We start from the raw sequence: 23,363 nt of genomic DNA on the forward strand, positions 1-23,363 counted from the left end.
ACTGATGACCTCGGATGTTAAGTTCCATAGTGCTCAGAGCCATTTGAACCATTTGCACCATAAATACCTCTTCTCTGACCTCTTCATGTACGAGTACACTTCATGCACGCAGAGAAGGACACTCGTATGCGCAGAAGAGGAGATGCAAGAGAGCGGAAGAGGTATTGCAGTGTAGCGGACGAGCGATGGCGTTACCGGCGGCACGAGCATACATACAGGAAAGTAAGTGGGTTTACCTGAGTTTCTCCTGGAGTATACAACTTTCAAATAACTTCCGGGAATTGGAGTCGGCGCCTCTGAAACCCGCCTGTTTCTTTAGATATGTTGACGATACCTTTGTTGTTTTGCCTCATGGTAGGGTGAATTTGAATGCCTTTCTAGAACATCTGAACTCGATCCACCCGAACATTCGTTTTACGATGGTGGTGGAAGAGGATGGTTGCCTTCCCTTTCTTGACGTGTTGGTTAGGAGGAAGGATGATGGATCATTGGGACATGCAGTCTACAAGAAACGTACACCGACTTGTACTTACAGGCTAATAGTTGTCACCAGCCGGCTCAGCGTGAAGGGGTACTTCGTACCTTGGTACACAGGGCACATGTCATTTCCGACGCTGAGATATTTTCAGCTGAGCTGTCCCATCTTGAAGTTACGTTTCGTCAAAATGGTTATAGTGATAGATTGAACGTGCGTTGCGCTATCGACCAACTGTACATCGGGTGATTGATGATAATTCTGAGTCGACACTTAAGTCTACTGCCTTTTTGCCTTACGTAGGAAACACTTCCAACAAGATCGGTTGTATTTTACGTAAATACGATGTGAAACGTGTTTTCCGACCTCCATCTAAAATTAGAGTGCTTTTGAGTTCTGTTAAGGATGATCATGGTCTGCGTAAGGCGGTTGTATATCGCATCTCTTGTAGCTGCGGCATGGCATATATTGGTCAAACTATCAGGACCGTGGAGGACCGATATAATGAGCATAAACGGCACACACGATTACAGCAGCCGAGTAGATCTGCTATTGCCGAAAATTGCTTCAATACTGATCACCCCATGTTGTATAATAACACCGAGATATTGGCATGTACGTCCAGCTATTGGGACAGTGTTGTTAAGGACGCAGTTGAAATTAAATTAGCGAGCAACCTCGTTAACAGGGATGGAGGTTTTTTTTTAAACTGTTTGGAATCCGGCTCTTTCCCTTGTCAAGAAACAGAGGGACAGAGTCAATGCTACCTCACCTGCGAGTTCATAGTCTATCGATAACTCTGACTTTGGTCATCTGTGGTGGCACTAGCGTTCAGTGTGTGTGTTATCTTTCCTGCATCAGTCCGACAACCGCGGTTTTAAATTTTCATGTAGGCCTACGTCGCCTGTCCGTTGCAGTTTGCCTTGAAAATGGCGGGGTGTTCTCCCGCCGAAATATCGGGGGTCGCTGAAAGTATTACCTCGCAGAATTCCCGGAAGTTATTTGTAAGTCAGTTTATTTTACTTGCATAGCCACGTGAAACGTACAGTTTGGCCGTAAACAGTAGCTTCACTATTAAGAAGACGTTCACAGATTCTTAACTGCAGACGCATCTGCACATTACAAACAACACAGTGCAGCGTATGACTTAACACTATGGATCTTTCCTCTATTTTATCAAAAACTGACACGTCAATAACCGTGGCTGTGATACTATAAGGTTTACAATTGAAACAGCGACCAGCCATAAGTATAGTTCCACAAGGTATATTTGGATCAAAGCATGGCCGGTTTCGGATATTTTTACAAATCCACCTTCAGATGGTTGCTACATATTTCGTTGGGGCTTCGTTTTGTATTCGTCAACAGTTTGCTGTACAGGATAGACAGAAAAATTATCTGTCGATCTTAGTGTAGCAAACCAATAACGGATACAAAAAGAGGCCCCAGCAAGAAAACAACGAAACGTGTAACAACCATCTGAGGATGGATTTGTCAGAAATCCGAAACCGGTCATAGTTTGATCCAAATATATCTTGTTGCACCACACTTGTGGCAGGTTGCTGTTTCAGCTGTAAACCTCATGGATTTTTGACTGTCACTATTTCCATACACCAAACACATTTAGAAAATGCTCCATCCTACGTTTTTTTCTTTTTCAGTAGCCGTGCCTGTTTCACTTTCATTGGTGGTGACAGCTGACTCACTGTCACCTTCACTTGCGGAGTCACTGCTGTTTCCATCTGTATCACTATTCTAGTCTGTACCACTACCCATATTTGTGATCATCTCCAGCGCTTGGCTCAGCAACTCCACTTGAAATATGGCGCTCTTCAGTTTTCTTTACGTGCTTGCAGGGTTTATTGCAGTTTTCTTTCAGTATGGAAGTAATTTTTTCATATATAAGTCTTGATATCGTGCCAATTCTGAATGTCACATTACGTTCAGGTACTGTGTTCTTGTCTCTTGCCCACAGTCAGCCCTAAAGGATTCATTTCTGGGTTGTATGGAGGAAGTCGTAACACTATTTTATAATTGATATGACCTGTTTTGTTCATTCTGATGAATGTATACTACTGGGATATCAGCATGTCCTCGCGATAAGAAATTTCGTTTTCTGTTAAGCCGGTCATCGTTTCTCTCCATCGCGGAGTTTGATGTTGGAGCACTTGTCAGTTGCTTATTGTAGTAAGGGGCTTTATCTATATGAGGACAGAATGAGGTAGTATTTATCTTTCCCTGAGCCACTTTTCATAATTTCAGAAGTCCATGTCGTTGAGATAATCCCCTGTTTTCTGGCCAGTTATAAACCTTACGTAGGCATTCGATACAAAAACCGTCTTCCCCGCCAGCATTGTTGATGATAATTCTGCTTCCTTTCGAAAAAGGTTTCAACAGACCCTGTGACAAATTTCCACTTCATCCGTACGACGCTCGTGACAAGCGTGAACATGTCTTGCTCATATACATACTCTCGGATAACTTTTAGGTAAGCTATTCGTTTTGTCCTCCATAGCTTTGTTCCGTAAGAACCTCCAACATCTTCTTCCAGACCAATATTAGAGTGTGAAGAGTTTTTACGAAGTACGTTTATACTTCCTTAAAAAATTATTAAATTCTATAACTGTTTACGAATATCCTTCAAAGCGGGTCTCCTATTATCTATCTAAGCTGGCGTTACAAGATCTTATAGGCTTTTCCTTGTGTGATGCTGAAAATGTCGAGGATTCAACAAGTTGGTCTCTCTTGATTCTCCGAAAGGAAGGGAACGACACAACAGCTGCTTCGGGCACTTATTTCGATTAGATTTCAGTTTCAATGGAGCACCTAACACAGCTTCTTTCTTCATGAAGTGTTAGACATTTGGAACCATTTCGCGTTTCTGACTAAGAAGTTGTCCTTGCTTTGTTCAAATGTTCAAATGTGTGTGAACTCCTAAGGGACCAAACTGCTTAGGTCATCGGTCCCTAGACTTACACACTACTTAAACTAACTTAAACTAACTATGCTAAGAACAACACACACACCAATGCCTGAGGGAGTACACGAACCTCCGGCGGGAGGGGCCGCGCAGTCCGTGACATGACGCCTCAAACCGCGCGACCACTCCGCGCGGCAGTTGCTTTGTACTGGTGGCATCTTCAGCTTAGAGTCTTTACTAGTGGGGCACTCCGCCTCACTCAATGGTAACACATCCGACGCTGGCGATAAATTGAACGGGGTCTGCTTCGCATTGTGTTCACGGTGTTCCCGTCTGTTTGCATTAACTGTAGCACATGAACCCATTGTCAGCAATTATTAGTTGGATACATTCCAGTCTGTGTCTTCCCTTTCACTTTTTGTCCTCTAGAGCGACCCTGTGTCATGGAAGCTATTAGCGCATGTCCTGTCACCCTGTTTCTTTTCCTTGTCGCCGTTTCTCACACGTTCCTCATTTTATCGAGTGTACGGAGTTCCTTCTCAATGCTTACCGTAATCGTCCACCTAATTTCAACCTAATTTTCTAAATCCTGTGACGCCACCACATCTGAAATGCTTTCTTTTCCGGTTTTCCCACAGTCGACTATCTCAGAAATTAAGGCCGATGCTTGATACTAGAAAAACTTATTTTGGCCACGACTTTCTGTGTCTTACTTACTTCGCCCGTCATTATTTTTCGCATAAGTAGCAGAAATCCTTCAATTCGTCTTCCTCGTGGTTCCCAGATTTGATATTTAGTTTACCATTGATATCATTTCGGCTACTCTTCAATACTTTCTTCTTTCTTCGGTTTGCTCTCCATCCATATTTTGTACGCACTGGGCCAGGGCTGGCCACGGCGTGCCAAACTTCACACGTGCAACGTGTATGGACCGCGTGCCAACCAAGACCTTGTCTGTCACTTGCCTTTGCTCGGTCCTCCTAGGAAGTATCCGTAACAGTGCAACATTTCGTTGAATGTTTCGGTGTGGGATTTCTCGGTCAGCGCAACTCTTCAGTTCGGCTGAATCGCGGTGTCAGCGCTGTTTAGCATTCCTTTTTTGTTCGCAGTATAAAGGACGTTCACAGGTCCAGTGGCAAGGCAGTCTCGCGATATATCATCACATCCGTTTAAAAATGATTGGGAATGACAGAAGAGATGGATGAGAATTCTCAGTACCTATTACGAAGTCTCATAATCGACGGGTACTGCAAAATTTCTACGAAATGACATTATAATACCACGCGGAAGGAATTTAAAGTTTTAGTTGGCAGTTACAGAGCAAAAAATTACAACAATGGACAGTGGGTATTCATTGTTCTGTAATCAAGAGGCACTTCTTGTTAAATTTGCAAGCATAGAGCACGTGATGCAACTGGTAGTACGAATATTAAATTTTTTGAAGTCCAGCGTCAGTTGCAAAAGTTTTCGATGGAACTGAACGAACAGATGGCGACTTAATATATTATTGTAAAGTACGTTGGTTAAGTCAAGGAACATGCCTGGAACGATTTTTCGATTTAATACTCGCTATTGTCGAATTTACCTTAGGAGTGAGGAGGTTCTGCGCAGGATCGGAATACGTGGAAAACACTGATAAGGAGAAGGGACGTCTGTTAAGACATGAGGGAATAACTTCCATGGTACTAAAGGGAGCTGTAGAGGGCAAAAACTGTAGAGGAAGACAGAGATTGGAATACATCCAGCAAATAATTGAGGACATAGGTTGCAAGTGCTATTCTGAGATGAAGAGGTTAGCACAGGAGAGGAACTCGTGAACTCCTGGCGGGTTGCATTAACCCAGTCAGAAGAGTGCCCCCCCCCCCCCCCCAAAAAAAAAAAAAATCGAATTTATGAAGGTAAAAGGAGTACAGCAACTAGAATTATAACATCCGGAATATATTGCAGACGTCGAATTTTAAGTGGACTTGACTGCATACTGTCCACAGTAAGGGGAGAAACATTTTTTTTCTGATTTGATGGGGATGCATTTAAAAAGGAAATAGCGTTTTTAGAAGGGAGACGTTCTGACAAACACAGTCCATTTCTCTAAGGCCACTGCCATTAAAGAAAATATGAGGTTTGAAGAATTCATTACAGTCTTGAAAGAATTACAAAGACAGTTCCCTAAATATTTCGAGGACACTGCCAAACTCACTACTGTTTTCGAGGCCGTTTGCTATTTGAGTTGAAAGTGGCTTGTGCACCCGCAGATTTAACTGATTGATCTGCAAGGTAATTCCCGTTTAAAGACAAATCCCTTTAAGGCTAAAAGTGTCCAGGACGTCTACATTAGTTTCCTCAGGTGGAGTTTCCACGTCTCAATAAAGAGGCTGCACAAGTGCTTCAATATTTCGACAAACATAAGTGTGTGAAAGCCTTTTTTTGATTATGAAACTAAATAAGTCACGTTTACCCGGCAACTCGAGTGTGAAAATATGTGAAAATGTCTGCGTCTTTCGTATAAGGACAATTTGTCCCAAATAAAAATTATATTATTTCTTCAGAGCGCCATAAATAATTAAATAATATCGAAAATTTGTTTCGTTTATTATTTATGTTGTAGAAAAATAGGGAGTATTAAACCAATTCGTGTGCAGTACGACTGTATTGCCATTTAAACGCAGTGCGTTCGCAGTTTCCCTCTCTCCCCACTCCTCGGACAGCGTGACATGGTGGTACTGAGGCCGAGCGCTACGGTACTTGGACCAGGGCATGACTCCCATGCCAGATCTTGGCCCCCTTGCACCAGACTTTCCATTCCTTTCAACAAGTCATACAATTATTCTTCATTTTTACCGAGGATAGCATCCACCAGTGAATGTTATCACTGATGTCCTTCCACCATGCGTTTTAATTCCACTCTTGAAGCTTTCTTTTATTTCCTTCATTGCCTCTTGGATGCGCTGGACGGTGAAGACACTGACTGACAGAGTTGTTGGATGCCCTCCTGAGGGATATCGTATCGAATTCCGTCCAACTGACGCGTTAGATCGTCAAAATCCCGAGCTGGTTGGAGGACCCTGACCATAATGCACCAAATGTTCTGAACTGAGGAGAGATCCGGGGACCTTGCTGGCAAAGGCAGGATTTAGCACCATAAAGACAAGCAGTAGAAACTCTAGCCATGTATGACCGGGCATTATATTGCTGAAATGTAAGTGCAGGATGGCTTGGCATGAAGGGCAGTAAAACGGGGCATAGAATGTCGTCGACGTACTGCTGTGCTGTATGTGTGCCGTTGATGACAACCAGAGGGGTCCTCCTATGAAAAGAAATGGCACGCCAGATAATCACTCCTGAATGTCGGGCCGTATGGAGAGTGACAGTCAGGTTGTCCGGGCGTCTCCAGACACGCCTTCGCTGGTCATCTGGGCTCAGTTCTAAGTGGGACTCATCACTGAAGACAATTCTACTCCATTAATCAGATTCTAGGGCGAAGACGTATCATCACTGAAGACAATTCTACTCCAGTAATCAGATTCTAGGGCGAAGACGTATCTGGGGACGCACCAGACGCCGGTGGGATACCAACCTGATTGTCGCCTCCCCATATGGCCCGACAAACAGGAGAGATGGTCTGCGAAGCCGTACAGGGTGTTTCCGTAAGAGCGCGCAAAAATTTAACAGGACATAGAGGATGCTCCACTGAACAATTTGAGGTTGGGAACCTGGGGCCAGAGTAGCCAACTTAAGGAGATATGGAAGTAAACTTTGTCTACCGATTTGTGTAGCACAACTGTTTTCCAAATTATTTACAACTAACATGCGTAGAAGTTTACACGTTCTGTGCTGTTTATTCACATGTGCGTTCTTTATTTCTTGCAAGGAAACAAGGAGGACGAGCTTGATAACTAGGAATTCATTTTGCAGGCTTTGTCTACTTTACTTGTCCGTAAAGTGGCTCTGTTGTATCGTATGTACACTATCCCATCACAGAACGTGCTACGAATCAACGACAGACCCATTCATTACTCAGTGCTATTCAGAGACGTACAGTACAGTGCAATGGAGCAGTACCGGTACAGTTTCGCAGAACTCACTGACATGCGCCTTGTGTGTGGGGAAGTACGTTGTAATCCTGTCGCTGAAGAAAGGCTGTACAGGCATCATCCGGCATTGTGGGCGACAGTCTCACTGGGCCATATCTTCTACCTGTCCGTTTGAATGGCCATCTGTACTAGAGGTTCGTGCAAAGGGCTCCACCTGAGCTATTGGAGAACGTACCCTTGGCTGTTCCTGGGAGGATGTAGATACAACATGACGCCTCACTTCAGTATGGATGTCCGCAATCATCTCAGTGCTGTACTTCCTGGGCTCTTGATTGGAAGGGGAGGTTCTGTTCGATGGCCTACGAGGTAACCTGACGTGAACCTCCTTGATCATTTCCTATGACGATGTCTAAAGTCAATTGTGTGAGACCCCAGTGGATACAGAGATGGAATTAGTTGCCAGAACTGCCTGTGATGTGATTCGAAACACACAGTAGTGTGATTTTATTCCTATTATCTTCTTGAGCTGGCTTCTCCAAACCCAGGTTCCCTACCTCAGATTGCCGGCCGGGGTGGCCGAGAGGTTCTAGGCGCTACAGTCTGGAACCGCGCGACCGCTACGGACGTAGGTTCGAATCCTGCCCCTGGCATGGAAGTGTATGATGTCCTTAGGTTAGTTAGGTTTAATTAGTTCTAAGTTCTAGGGGACTGATGACCACAGAAGTTAAGTCCCATAGTGCTCAGAGCCATTTGAACCATCTGAACCTACCTCAGATTATTCAGTAGAGCATCCTTTTGTCCTGTTAAATTTTTGCACACTCTTACAGAAACACCCTGCATAGCTACTACAAAAAGAGCGGTAATATAAACGACAAGAAGAACATAAGGGCAACCGTAGAAGGAAAAAAAACGTGTCGGCCAGTTGTTGAGGAACGCGCCTTGCACTCCGGAGAACATCTGATGTGATTTTGTAAGAAATTCGTCCGACCACAGCATAATAACGGGGAACGTTTTAGTAAGTGTGACATCTGCTACAGTAAAGTTTATAATTTGGACGTTACGAGCACCACAAGGGAGGATACTGAGCCGTGCATGGCTCGTGTTCATCCCATTAATTGATTGTCATCTTCTATTACTGTAGCGCCGTTTTCATATTCCATTTAGTGGCGTCACTAACTTCCTGCCTTACTTGCCCGTGAGTGGCAGCAGCAGCAGCACGTATCGATAAGCGCACTGTCGTACCATCTCTGGAGCGACCGATAGTACTTCCAGGTCGTCGTGTAGTTGTCGTGTAGTCAGTGAGTGGGAGACGACCAGAAGTGCAGTCGCGACGAAGCACCATTCGCGGACGGACCAGCAGTCCAGTCGGTTGGTTGGTGTGGAGCAGCAAGCTAGCCACCGTCGTGAGGAGTCAGGCTGGAGCTGCTGGCGGCGTGCACGTGCGGTTGGAGTGGGAGGTGCAGTTTGCGAGTGCTACGAAGTTCGTCTCCCACCGATCTTGGACGTGAAAGTTGAGTCCCCACTTAACTTACTATCGAGCCTCAACTGTTTACATTTCTTCGTTTGCTCCTGGTTATCGCTTTTGGGACATTCCCGTGAGCAACAATGTGTGTGTGTGTTTAAGTCGGCTAAGATTCCAGCCGTCTTCATGTGAAATTTATATCCTGTTATGGAAGTTTACCAGCGGTATCTTCTGCCTTGTAGTCGTTGACGTTCCAGTTACCTGCCCTGGTCGTTAACGTAATTTTAGGCAGTGTATTTTCCTCATCGTGTTGTCGATGTTCAGTGCGGCGTGTAGTTCGACAGCTGAGGTGTTGCTGGTCGTTGTGGGCGCCAATATTCTGTGTGTCGTTGTATTGAAATCTTGTAGTCGTTCTGCTGGTTGCGTGGAGCGGAACTGATTTGGTTGATTGGTCGGTCGGCTGTCATATTAATGTAGAAATTTGGGGAACGCTCTTAGATTCCTTGAATACGTCTGTACGTTTAACGATATGGTGAAAACTGCCATTATTTTATACGGCCCATCACCATTTCACCTCAGTCTTCATCACACAGTAGCACTTTCACCCTATATCCCTAATTACTTGTTGTATAGTCTAACGTCTGTCTCCTCATACAGTATTTGCTCTCTACGTGTCACTTTGGTACCTGCAAGTTAATTCCTGATTTCTGATGTTTTATTATCCTGTCCCTCCTAGTCACAGCTTTCCACATGCTCCTCTCCTCGCCAATCCCCGGAGTATCCTCATTTCGTATCTTACCAGTCCATTTTTCAAGCATCATTCTTTAACATGACAGCCCAAATGTTTCAACTTTCTCGTCTTAATGCGCTGTAACATAGGTTAAATGTTACACGCAACTTTCTGTATGACTGCTTTTAATTTACCATCGAAGATCATCGTGGTAAAGCGTTCAATGTCTGTCCAATTCCCTCCCTGGGTATCCCATACCGACAGACAGTGCCAAAGACTCTGTTTACTTATTTGCTGTGTAGTGTAGGCTTTATTTCCAAGAACCACACGGATTCTGCTTGCAGCGGCTCGTAGGGGGGATTGCTGGATCAAGGTGACAGACATCATAATATTTTCTATATGTTTAGTTCGAATTTAAGATGTTTTTGACACGTTCCGCGAAGAGCACGGAATTGTCTGTTACAAAATCATCGGATCTGAGAAGACCAGAGAAGAAACTGAAAATGTTTGAAATCAGTAACGCAGAAAAATATTAAAAGTTTTGGAGAAAGAGCGAAAGGAAGAACTTGTACGGGGAGGCAAAAATAATTTCCAAAACGGGGAAGCGACATCAGCAACGCACGCTACGACCTTCACTTGTTTCACTTTCCAACACGCTACCTCTGTGAATCCCACCGTCTGACAATGCCTTGGAAGTCTGCAGCTAAAGATTGTTACGGCAGCTCACACATCCAACGCTTTAACTGCGGGAATGACCTCAGTGCCTTCAAAATGCTGCCCACCCTATGGTTTTCAAGAGGTCCAAAGAGATGAAAGCCACTGGAGACCAAGTCGGAGCAATGATGTAGATGTTCCAAGCGTTCGCAATGAAATGTTTGCTGTAACACCTTTGTTTTGCTGTGTCGGCAGATGTTGTTATCCAGAATAATCGCACGCGCTGTCCAGAGTCCAGATGGGACATGGTAGGTGCAATGTATGAAGAGTTAAATAACAGACCGTGGTATTAACAGTCCCACCATGAGGATGCACTGGAAATTCTACAAGGTGACCACGACGCTTCTAGATTGTGATTCTTTCTCGTCCTTTCCTCAATTCCTGTTTGCAACTGAACACAGTTTCCCGTGAAATACAGTTCTCAACAAGCGTGGGGCGCTTTCTTTTTGCTCATATCCTTGGCCCCAGAAATCGGACAACAGTGCGCTTTACTTGTCAGCTATGCTCCTGTAGAGAATGTGGCATCTTGGTTTGGTTGCAGTGCACTACCTGTTGACCGTGGAATATTGCTTATCGATTTTCTTCCACCCGAGATACGATGCCACTTTTTAAAACACACAAGAGCGAAATTTGAAACAATATGTTGTATTAATGCGTTCGCGACCTGTTTAGTGACCAACCCCCATACTAAATAAAATGGATTGTCGTATATGTCTTCAGAAAATAATTGTCGGTAGGAGGGCTACGACAGCAGAAAGATTAAGCCTGGGACTGGATGGTGCAGTACAAAAAAGTAGAGGCAGGTAAATAAATTATGCATTAAAAATAATGTGTTCCTCCTCCCTCCCCTTTCTCTCCCTGCCCCACTCTCTCTCATTCTTACCTCCCTTTATTCATCTCTACCCCCTGCATCTCATTTCCAACCCTTTCTCCGTTCTCCTACTTTTGTACTGACTGTACGCTTAAGTACTAGTCTGTAAGCAACATCTTCACACTCCCTCTCCATTTAATAATGAAATACTAGACAACTCCTTCATCCCACTCACATGTTTAAATAAATACATACGAACATAAATAAAAGGGCAGTACAAATATCGCTAAACACATAGCAGGGAACCGGCCGAAGTGGCCGAGCGGTTCAAGGAGCTTCAGTCTGGAACCGCGCGACCGCTACGGTCGCAGGTTCGAATCCTGCCTCGGGCATAAATGTATGTGATGTCCTTAGGTTAGTTAGGTTTAAGTAGTTCTGAGTTCTAGAGGACTGATGACCTCAGATGTTAAGTCCCATAGTGCTCAGAGCCATTTGAACCATTTTGAAAAGAGCAGAGAATTTTCCTTAAAGAATGTGAGACCCGAAGCTACCACATATTTTGGGAACATTACATACACATATTCACTTTTTGCCATGATACGTCAATAAAAATTAGTGGTGCAATGATTTGTAGTGTTTTACGTCAAAAAGTGTGCGGTGCTGCAAGCCGAAGTGAAACTAGGTCTTAACGATCCGCACAAAATTCAGGAATATCTGCAAAATCTGCATGGAGACGATACACACAGAAGAAAGTGAAAATCATACGAAAATGCAATCGACAGTTCAGTACATATTTAACAGCGTATTAAGATGTAATAAGTGTCGTACTCGTCGGATCTGGTGGGACTCTCACAGTCAAAAGGCTGCATTGTGACGAAGACATGTTCTCATGTCAGATTGTCTCATGTTCCGACAGAATGTAACTTTTGCAGTGTTACTTGAAAATGGCCATCAGGCCGAAATTGCAATCGTAATAACAAATATTTTATACAATCAACGGCGACTATGATGTCTTTTAAAAATACTACCTCAGATTATTTTGGAACGAACTATTTTTAGACCTAGGAAAACCCAAAAGTGTGAGTATATTTGATTGCAGACCACTGATGATCCTTCAAAGCAGGGTGTAGTCAACGTATTTACCTTCCGCTCTCTTTCGTGTCTTTGTTAGTAGTAAAATTTTCTAACCACCTACCAGTTCCAGAGCAATTGTGATTTATAAAGCAGGGAAGTGACTTTACTGCATAAAATGTGTAAGGCAGGGTTACCAGTTACTTACCAAATAATTTACGTCAAAATTTTATGAAAACCTAATGAAAATGTTTTTAAAATCTTTTCCGCCTGCCTTCTACCATGGGAGCTGAAACTCCTACCAGCGGGCGGCAGGGACCACGTTGACTGAAGTTGTTTTAAACGAACGAAGTGAAACGCTTTTGGTAGAATAAATACAATTTTAGTATTTCAAAATCGTATTTAAAACACGTAAAAACAGAGGAGTAAGAACATATATCAGCAATATATTGTGGGTATTTAACATGAAAGTTACACAGAAAGACTTCCTAAGCTAATATAAGAATACAGAGAAAAATTACGAAGGTACACTGGACGAGTTCGGAAAATATATAAGCAGCTCTCTAGATGAAGATGGGACTATCATTTTCTCTACACCTCAGGCAAGAAACAAGAAGGAGATGAAGAAGAAAATTATGTCGACTGTGATTCCTAACTACAGGGTGACAACTATTGAACTATTTGAATAAACGTAACTAAGGGGTACACAAAAAATGGTTCAAATGGCTCTGAGCACTATGGGACTTAACAGATATGGTCATCAGTCCCCTAGAACTTAGAACTACTTAAACCTAACTAACCTAAGGACATCACACAACACCCAGTCATCACGAGGCAGAGAAAATCCCTGACCCCGCCGGGAATCGAACCCGGGCGTGGGAAGCGAGAACGCTACCGCACGACCACGAGCTGCGGACAAGGGGTACACACATTTTATTCAACATATAAACGTCACTACAGATATTCGGATTTAGGTTATGACATGTTCGATATGCCTACCATCAGTGGTCGTGATGCAGCGCAGACCAATGAAATTCTTCATGACCCGCTGAAGTGTCGGAACATCGAATCTGTCGATGACTTCCTGAATAGCTGTTTACAGCTCAGAAATGGTTTTGGAGTTATTGCTGTACATGTTGTCCTTAATATAGCCTCACAAAAAGGAGTCGTTTGTGTTAAGATCCGGAGAATATGGCGTCCAATCGAGGTTCATGCCAGTGGCCTCTGGATACCCCAGAGCCAGAATGCGGTCCCTAAAGTGCTCCTCCAGGACGTCAGACACTTCCCTGCTTTGGAAGGCTTTTGACACTGTACCATACAAGCGGCTTGTAGAGAAATTGCGTGCTTATGGAATATCGTCTCAGTTATGCCACTGGATTTGTGATTTCCTGTCAGAGAGGTCACAGTTCGTAGTAATTAACAGAAAGTAATCGAGTAAAACAGAAGTGATTTGTGGCGTTACCCAAGGTAGTGTTATAGTCCCTTTGCTGTTCCTTATCTATCTAAACGATATGGGAGGCTGTTTGCGGATGACGCTGTCGTTTATCGACTAATAACGTCATCAGAAGATCAAAACAAATTGCAAAACGATTTAGAAAAGATATCTGAATGGTGCGAAAATTGGCAGTTAATACTAAATAACGAAAAGTGTGAGGTCATCAAAATGAGTGCTAAAACGAATTCGTTAATCTTCGGTTACACGATAATTCAGTCAAATCTAAAGGCCGTAAATTCAGCTAAATACCTAGCAATAACAATAACGAATAACTTAAATTGGAAGGAACACACAGAAAATGTTGTGGAGGAGGGTAACCAAAGGCTGCGTTTTATTGGCAGGACACTTGGGAAATGTAACGGAATTACCAAGGAGACTGCCTACACTACGATCGTCCGTCCTCTTTTAGAATACTGCTGTGCGGTGTGGGATCCTCACCGGGTAGGACTGACGGAGTACATCGGAAAAGTTCAAAGAAGGGCAGCGCGTTTTGTATTATCCCCATGCCATCCCGGCATTTGCGTGGAGCAACTTACGGAAATCACGGAAAACCTAAATCAGAATGGCCGGATGCAGGTTTGAATCGTCGTCCTCCCGAATGCGAGTCCAGTGTGTTAACCACTGCGCCACCTCGCTCGGTCTGAAATTAGGGTCACTTTGAATAAGAGGATGAAATCGTCCTCCAAAACCTTCACGTAGCATTCGTTAGTTACCATACCATCAAGGAATATGGCACCGATTATTCCGTAACTGGATATTGCGCACCACACTGACACCCGTTGAAGGCGAAGAGACTTCTCAATCGCGAAATGCGGGTTCTCTGCCCCCCAAATGCAGCAGCTTTGTTTATTGACGAACCCACCCAAACGAAATTGGGCTAAAACAAACCCTACGCATGCTAATTCCCTTCACGCCCCGCTGCCAACCGTGAATTTTGAACGTCCTAACCCAAACCGTTCAAGTGTTATGACGATTTTATTTCGTATAGTTCAACAATTACCACCCTGCAAGACCTGAGTCATTATAGATGTGTGACAATGTCCACAGCCTACCAAAGCCATCCAATGTTGTGTTCGTCGAATTGACGTCGCACTGTTTCTAATTTTGCGGTCTACTTCTTTAAAGACATTACCACCTTTTTAATTCAAATTACTGAGTCTCCGAGCTCCGTATCTACTTCATATTCTCGACGAACTGTGTGGAAAAATTTCGCTTTTTGGTACAAACACTTATTTGTTTTCGTCTCATCATCAGGGTGATGATGGTGATATTTTCTTTGTGGTGCCATCAACTACGCGGTTATCAGCGCCCGTACAAAGTCCCTATCTTTTTACAGTCCAGACTCGCCACTTTCACGAATAATGATGAAATGATACGGACAATACAAGAACCCAGTCCCCGAGCGGAGAAAATTCCCGACCCAGTCGAGAATCGAACACAGGACACGCCGTGATCCAGAGGCAGCAACGCTAGCCACTAGACCACGAGGTGCGAAACATTCTCAAGAGATTCAACATAGTTGTCATCAGGGAGAGCATATCTTAGGGCATAGAATTCTGACAGAGTATTACAGTTTTTGAAATGGACATAACATTAGGTCTAAAAGCTATGTTATCAAACTAGTTAATATTATTATAGTTACTTTTCTAAAGTGTATCCAGTAGCATCAGATCGATGGAGATATTTGTAAATCTTGGCTTGAGAAGAAAAAAATACACTACTGGCCATTAAATTTGCTACAACACGAAGATGACGTGCTACAGACGCGAAATTTAACCGACAGGAAGAAGATGTTGTGATATGCAAATGATTAGCTTTTCAAAGCATTCATACAAGGTTGGCGCCGGTGGCATGCTGACATGAGGAAAGGTCCCAACCGATTTCTCATACACAAACAGCAGTTGACCGGCGTTGCCTGGTGAAACGTTGTCGTGATGCCTCGTGTAAGGAGGAGAAATGCGTACCATCACGTTTCCCACTTTGATAAAGGTCGGATTGTAGCCTATCACGATTGCGGTTTATCGTATCGCGAAATTTCTGCTCGCGTTGGTCGAGATCCGATGACTGTTAGCACAATATGGAATCGGTGGGTTCAGGAGGGTAACACGGAACGCCGTGCTGGATCCCAACGGCCTCGTATCACTAGCAGTCGAGATGACAGGCATCTTATCCAAATGGCTGTAACGGATCGCGCAGCCACGTCTCGATCCCTGAGTCAACAGATGGGGACGTTTACAAGACAAACTATCTGCACGAACAGTTCGACGACGCTTGCAGCAGCATGGACTATCAGCTCGGAGACCATGGCTGCGGTTATCCTTGACGCTGCATCAGAGACAGGAGCGCCTACGATGGTGTACTCGACGATGAACCTGGGTGGACGAATTGCAAAACATCATTTTTTCGGATGAATCCAGGTTCTGTTTACAGCATCATGATGGTCGCATCCGTGTTCGGCGACATCGCGGGGAACGCACATTGGAAGCGTGTATTCGTTGTCGCCATACTGGCTTATCAACCGGCGTGATTGTAAGGGTGCCACTGGTTATACCTCTCGGTCACTTCTTGTTCGCATTGACGGCACTTTGAACAATGGACGTTACATTTCATATGTGTTACTACCCGTGGCTCTACCCTTCATTCGATCCATGCGAAACCATACATATCAGCAGTATAATGGACGACCGCATGTTGCAGGTCCTGTACGGGCCTTTCTGGATACAGAAAATGTTCCACTGCTGCCCTGGCCAGCACATTCTCCAGATCTCTCACCAACTGAAAACGTCTGGTCATAGGTGGCCGAGCAACTGGCTCGTCACAATACGCCAGTCACTACTCTTCATGAACTGTGGTATCGTGTTGAAGCTACATGGGCAGCTGCACCTGTACATGCCATCCAAGCTCTGTTTGACACAATGCCCAGACGTATCAAGGCCGTTATTACGGCCAGAGGTGGTTATTCTGGTTACTGATTTCTCAGGATCTATGCACCCAAATTGCGTGAAAATGTAATCACATGTCAGTTCTAGTATAATATATTTGTCCAAATAATACTCGTTTATCATCTGCATTTCTTGTTGGTGTAGCACTTTTAATGGCCAGTGGTGTAGAAGATAACGTGATGACAGTGGATGAGGTCACGTCAAAAATTGATGACGAAGGAGCAAAGTGAACGTGAGTGATCCCTAAGCTAGAGCGTCGCCGATGCACTTACCGCCGCCGTTCCTGTAGCAGAGGTAGGGGAAGCGCCACACGTTGGCGAGGTCGACGGCGAAGCCGATGATGGAGAGCAGGAAGTCGGCGTTGGAGGACCAGGACTCGCGCGCGTCCGCCCCACTGCCGCCGGCGGCGGCGGCGTCCGTGGCGGCCACCGCTCCCGCCGCCGCGCCGCCCCCGCCGCCTCCGCCGCCCCCGCCGTCGCCGGCGCTGGACGGGCACAACGCGACGCCCACGACGACCGGGCCCTTCTCGGCGTCCTCCAGCTGGACCTGCAGGTCTCCTGTGGACACCACCGCTGGAGTCACCACACCGACCGCGCATCCTGTGTGGCCAGCTTCAAAGAAAGTCAGGTGCGCCCCTGCGCCCGTGACCGGAAGCCTCTTCACTAGGTAGCAACTACAGCGCCATCCGAACAGGGCGCATAAAGGAACAATGAAATTTGCTTTATTGAAATGGTGGTTCGAGTATGGTAGTGTTGTAGCTATACTGAGAAAATAAATGCACCTCCATCGTGGTCTCAGCAGCGTGGGACAGCGGCTGGTCGATCAAATGTAATAACACTGTACCAAAAGCCATTATTCTGATTTTTTTTATCAGGCAACTAGTTTCAAAGTTCCAGGCGTCTCACATGAATGGCCCCAAGTATCACTCGTCCATGTTCTAACCCCGCCTCTGGTTGATAATAAGTGAATGCTATGTTTGCATTGTGTGTGCAATTCCACTTAGCGGGATAATGCAGTTTGAAGCCGACCCGTAAGGAAACATGCCGTTACTCACCAAGAGTTTGGACTTCAGAAGAATAGCTGCCATCAATGTTCCTAAAATATTCCCGTGTGATAGGAAGGTACCTCTATCTTAGAATAGACAACAACTGTTCCCTGTAATTGTATTTATTTGTATCACTTTTGCACGTTTTGGGTCATTACGATGCACAAGAGCAATCTCAGGTATCGCCTGTTTAGACAAGGGGATTCTGGTATTAAATTTCTCAAATTACATAAAATATAAAAGATCAATAACATCACAAAATTCAGGATAGTTAACTATTTTAACTGAGAGAGAGACTCTCTGGTGGAACACTATCCTAATGTCGAGCAGAACAATGTTATCCGTCTATCAAATTTTATTTCTTCCCCCACAAATTTTAACCAAAGATAGCCATCGAGCCCACGAAGGAAATACGTTAATTTCGGAAAATATCACATGGAGGACAGATCTCCCTACATTGAGGTTCGTAACACTGGAATAAAAACTGGCTTATTACACGACATTTACATATAATGGTGTGTTGCGTTCTTTACCTTGTGTTGCACAGCGTCTTCGGCTTGTCTGCTGCCGTGTGTCGTCGGATCTGTAAATCTATCAAAATCCTATACCTGTCCTACGTTTTCGTGAAGCGAAAAACGTTACGTTACTTCACCCTAGTCTGCTTTTAATGGCTAAGCACACGCGCAAGGCTTCCACGCCGTGTGTTTCTCTCCCCTCGCTGTTCTCGCAAGAATTTCACTACACTCCTGGAAATGGAAAAAAGAACACATTGACACCGGTGTGTCAGACCCACCATACTTGCTCCGGACACTGCGAGAGGGCTGTACAAGCAATGATCACACGCACGGCACAGCGGACCCACCAGGAACCGCGGTGTTGGCGCTAGCTGAGCAGCATTTGTGCACCGCCGCCGTCAGTGTCAGCCAGTTTGCCGTGGCATACGGAGCTCCATCGCAGTCTTTAACACTGGTAGCATGCCGCGACAGCGTGGACGTGAACCGTATGTGCAGTTGACGGACTTTGAGCGAGGGCGTATAGTGGGCATGCGGGAGGCCGGGTGGACGTACCGCCGAATTGCTCAACACGTGGGGCGTGAGGTCTCCACAGTACATCGATGTTGTCGCCAGTGGTCGGCGGAAAGTGCACGTGCCCGTCGACCTGGGACCGGACCGCAGCGACGCACGGATGCACGCCAAGACCTTAGGATCCTACGCAGTGCCGTAGGGGACCGCACCGCCACTTCCCAGCAAATTAGGGACACTGTTGCTCCTGGGGTATCGGCGAGGACCATTCGCAACCGTCTCCATGAAGCTGGGCTACGGTCCCGCACACCGTTAGACCGTCTTCCGCTCACGCCCCAACATCGTGCAGCCCGCCTCCAGTGGTGTCGCGACAGGCGTGAATGGAGGGACGAATGGAGACGTGTCGTCTTCAGCGATGAGAGTCGCTTCTGCCTTGGTGCCAATGATGGTCGTATGCGTGTTTGGCGCCGTGCAGGTGAGCGCCACAATCAGGACTGCATACGACCGAGGCACACAGGGCCAACACCCGGCATCATGGTGTGGGGAGCGATCTCCTACACTGGCCGTACACCACTGGTGATCGTCGAGGGGACACTGAATAGTGCACGGTACATCCAAACCGTCATCGAACCCATCGTTCTACCATTCCTAGACCGGCAAGGGAACTTGCTGTTCCAACAGGACAATGCACGTCCGCATGTATCCCGTGCCACCCAACGTGCTCTAGAAGGTGTAAGTCAACTACCCTGGCCAGCAAGATCTCCGGATCTGTCCCCCACTGAGCATGTTTGGGACTGGATGAAGCGTCGTCTCACGCGGTCTGCACGTCCAGCACGAACGCTGGTCCAACTGAGGCGCCAGGTGGAAATGGCATGGCAAGCCGTTCCACAGGACTACATCCAGCATCTCTACGATCGTCTCCATGGGAGAATAGCAGCCTGCATTGCTGCGAAAGGTGGATATACACTGTACTAGTGCCGACATTGTGCATGCTCTGTTGCCTGTGTCTATGTGCCTGTGGTTCTGTCAGTGTGATCATGTGATGTATCTGACCCCAGGAATGTGTCAATAAAGTTTCCCCTTCCTGGAACAATGAATTCACGGTGTTCTTATTTCAATTTCCAGGAGTGTATATTGGCTCTCTTCGTTCTCCGCTCAGGAGATTTACGAAAAGAATTCAGTCAGCTCTTGACTGAATTTTGGTGCCGGGTGAACAAAGTGTTGGCACCAGTATATCTCCTTTCCCTGTTGTTACGTCAGAGAGAGATACCCTCCGACGACACTCGACGACGTCTCAATGGAAAGTGCCTGTCGCGCTGGGCAGTTTCGCGTCTCCTCAGCCTAGCTTCCCATCCCTCCCATTACACTGGATGGAACAGCCAATGGCAGTCACTCTTTGATTTATAGTAGCCATGAGTGCCCAATCAGAAAATGGCTTAATAAGTACAGTGTCGTATCATTGGCGGTCTTTCAGGTGAACAGCCAGGCTCGTTACCCCTCTTATTAACACTCCATCATCCACAAGAGTGGTAAGTTACGTCCTCACGCGCCGTTCAAGTGATACACTGATCCGTCCCCAGTTCTCTGGTATGCCCGTCATCTGCCCTTCACCTTGACTAGGCTGCAGCTCTACAGAGCATTGTGTCACAGCGTGGCTAACTAAAACTGGCTTCTCCTCCAGTGATTCTTCCACCCTATTTCTATCTAACTTTAACATGCAAATTTACGTAAGGGAATTATTCTCATCACTCTCGATATCACGTGTATCAAATTCCAAACAAGTGAAATATACACACAAAAACCAGTCCCATGCTGCGAAACCAGTGTCTTGCAACACTATAAACTACACGCAAAACTGAGGCACCCGACCTGTAAGGTGTCCAAAATCCCAACACCTTACAGTGTATAACAATATTTGTGTCTTGTCTTATAGTTAAGCGAGTAGTACTTAGTGTCATTCATGCGACAGGCCTGAAGATGACGCTATTGGGACGTCGAAATCGGTTGCCTAATAAAACAATTTAAAAATTGATACAGTATTATTTCCCTACAATGTGAGAAGCTCGAACTGTATAGCAAATCTATATTATGTCAGATGCCACGGATGATTGTGCCCTACGGAAGGCTCTGGCAGATATCGAGGGAGAAGATATTAGCTACCTGTCTAAGGAACTGAAATTAATGGACAACGCGGAATTGTCGCGAAGTGCCCTTCGAGGTTCTGTATGGGAATTCTACGAAAGTTTTGGTCCTATAAATGTTCCACAGAAACAAAAGTAACTTCGGGTGTGTCCACAAGAAGAGGAATGAGTCATCCAATGTTTTTATTGTGCATAATCTGTTTGTCAAACACGATCAACAGCACTATAATGTTTACCGGCGATGTTACCTTTCGCGTCGGGATCTTTAGCTGGTGTTTGATTAACGATTTTTATGGTGTTTCGCTCTCGAGAGTGGGTGGCATTGTCAAAATTCACCCTCCAATGTTAGTGGTGGACTGGAGTCGAGCGCACGAGCGGAAGTTTTATTAGCACACTGCCTGAACATTGACTGACAAAGCAAGTGAAGCACCCAGAAGTGGAGAACGAAGCAGAATGAAACTTCACGGCTTGAGAGTGCGAGTGATGATATTTCACTGATGACAGAATGGTGTCACATTTGCAAACAGCTTGGCAATAGGAGCCCACTTGTCAGTATGACGTTGTACCCTCTCTGGCCTGGATTCCCGCACTGATTCTGTTGGGAAGGGGTCATAACGTTGTTGTATCCTCTCCTGGGGCGGCCTGACCCACACCTGTTGTCACTGGCCCCTGAAGTCCTGGACACTGGCACTAGGACGGAATTGACGTCCAAGATGGTCCCACACATGTTCTACCGGGGATAAATCTGGGGATCTTGCTGGCCAGGGGAGTACCTCAACACTATTCAGTTTATAGGGACACGTGCAATGTGTGCACGAGCATTGTCCTGCTGAAAAATGGTACCGTGATACTGTCACGCGAAAGGTAACACTTGAAGACGCAGGATTTCCGAGATGTACCACTGTGCCATCACAGTTCCCTCAGTTACTACCAGCCGTGACGACAGGAGTAACATCGTTGTGTCTCTCCAGAACATTGGAAGAATGCGACCTCTCCCCAGTCCGCCGCCATACTAACCTACGATGGACATCCAAGTGGTGCAGAACCGCGACTTGTTGATGGACGCAATGCGACCTTATTCATCAGTAGTCCACGTTTCCCAGTCACGGCTTCAAGCGCAGCTGTTTGTGTTGTGTAGTTAAAGTCAGCCTATGCATGGGAAGGTAATTCCTAGTTTGGCTGCTGCGAGGCTCCAAGGGTGAGGGATGATGCAGAATGTTGCAGAGCGTCTGTTATTACTTATTCTCGGATGACAGACGCAGATCTGGAGCGATGTGCGTGGTGCACAGTAGGGCAATGGTACCTTGTGGTGGTCAGACGTGGCCGACCAGAACCTTGACGATCATGCAGTCCAACATCGGCTCACTGTCACACCCGAATGCCCCAAAAGTCTAGATATGGCACGAGTCGACCAGCTAGCCAAGTAGAGACCCAAAATGAGGCCCCTTTCAAAAAATATGTTAAGTGCTGATAACGCTGTCTCAGACGGGAACGTGGTTTCTCCGTTTCCTTCAGTGACCACTCAAAATCTTATGCTGTTCATGCTCTTCATGTACCCTACCAGGCCCAGTAACAACGGCAGACATGGACAACACCAACTGTATGTCTGAAACACGAAGAAGGAACAGGATGATAAAAAGTGTGTCAAGACATGAGGGTTAACTTTCATGGTACCAGAGGAAAAGGGCAATATTGTAGGGAAAGACTGAGACTGGGAAATATCCAAAAAATAATCAACGACCTGTCGTGTAAATGTTTCTATGAGATGAAGAAGTTGGCACAGGAGAGAACATTGTGGTGGGCCGCATAAAGTCAGTCAGAAGACTTATTAAAAAAATAAAATCCTGAAATACGTCCCTTCCTTAAGCATTTTCAAAAAAAATTAATAAAATCCTCCAGTCCTGATATACACACAAAACGCCTCATGGAAATTCCCTGTGTTCCTTTTGGCAAACCCGATAGCCACACAAACCAGTTCTCATTATGTCCCCCACATTCTGTACCGTGATCGTAGGGATACATCGACTGTACAGGAGAAGCGGTGCAGAACAAACATAGTTTCCGCTCCTCCCTTGAAATTAGAAACACTCATTTGAAACTAATGATTTTGGCCCATATTATCTTGTTTAATATTCACAGAATTTCCATCCAAACCAGTTCACCTAAACATCCATGGAGCCCTGGTACATTATCGTAAACATAAAGTTGAAAATTCAACATCCCATTCTCAGTTTTCCAAATGCCAAAATTGTATTATACATAACGTCCACCGGACCACAGACTGAAAAAGTCCTCCCAACTACCCTCACTGTAAATTCACGCACTTTCTTAACCACTTCTACTACCTACAACTCGCCACCCCTACAACATGCGCCCAACTCGCAACCCCTATAACATGTGCCACCTTAATTAGGACAGAAATACACAGAGTAATTATCCAACCTATTGACACCACCTTTTACCCGCCAAATCACCCTCCTCCCATCCTCTCTGATGAATAGATA

At 45.4% G+C, this 23,363-nt stretch overlaps 2 protein-coding genes across 2 annotated transcripts in view; both read right to left on the reverse strand.

Moving 5' to 3' along the window:
• The window catches only part of LOC126092398 (sodium-dependent noradrenaline transporter-like), a 456,764-nt gene extending 439,723 nt beyond the window's left edge, over positions 1-17,041 (reverse strand). Inside the window, exon 1 of the mRNA XM_049907971.1 lies at positions 16,924-17,041. The gene's annotated coding sequence lies outside the window, so the exon portion shown is untranslated. The remainder of the gene's footprint in view (positions 1-16,923) is intronic.
• LOC126092719 (uncharacterized) overlaps positions 13,106-23,363 on the reverse strand; it is an 806,259-nt gene continuing 796,001 nt past the window's right edge. Inside the window, exons 4-5 of the mRNA XM_049908443.1 lie at positions 17,060-17,208; positions 13,106-13,123 (exon numbers count right to left, since the gene is read on the reverse strand). Coding sequence (XP_049764400.1) covers positions 13,106-13,123; positions 17,060-17,208 — 167 coding nt within the window. The remainder of the gene's footprint in view (positions 13,124-17,059; positions 17,209-23,363) is intronic.

The sequence above is a fragment of the Schistocerca cancellata genome, chromosome 7 (genome assembly GCF_023864275.1).
Source record: "Schistocerca cancellata isolate TAMUIC-IGC-003103 chromosome 7, iqSchCanc2.1, whole genome shotgun sequence".
Classification (NCBI taxonomy): Eukaryota; Metazoa; Arthropoda; class Insecta; order Orthoptera; family Acrididae; genus Schistocerca; species Schistocerca cancellata.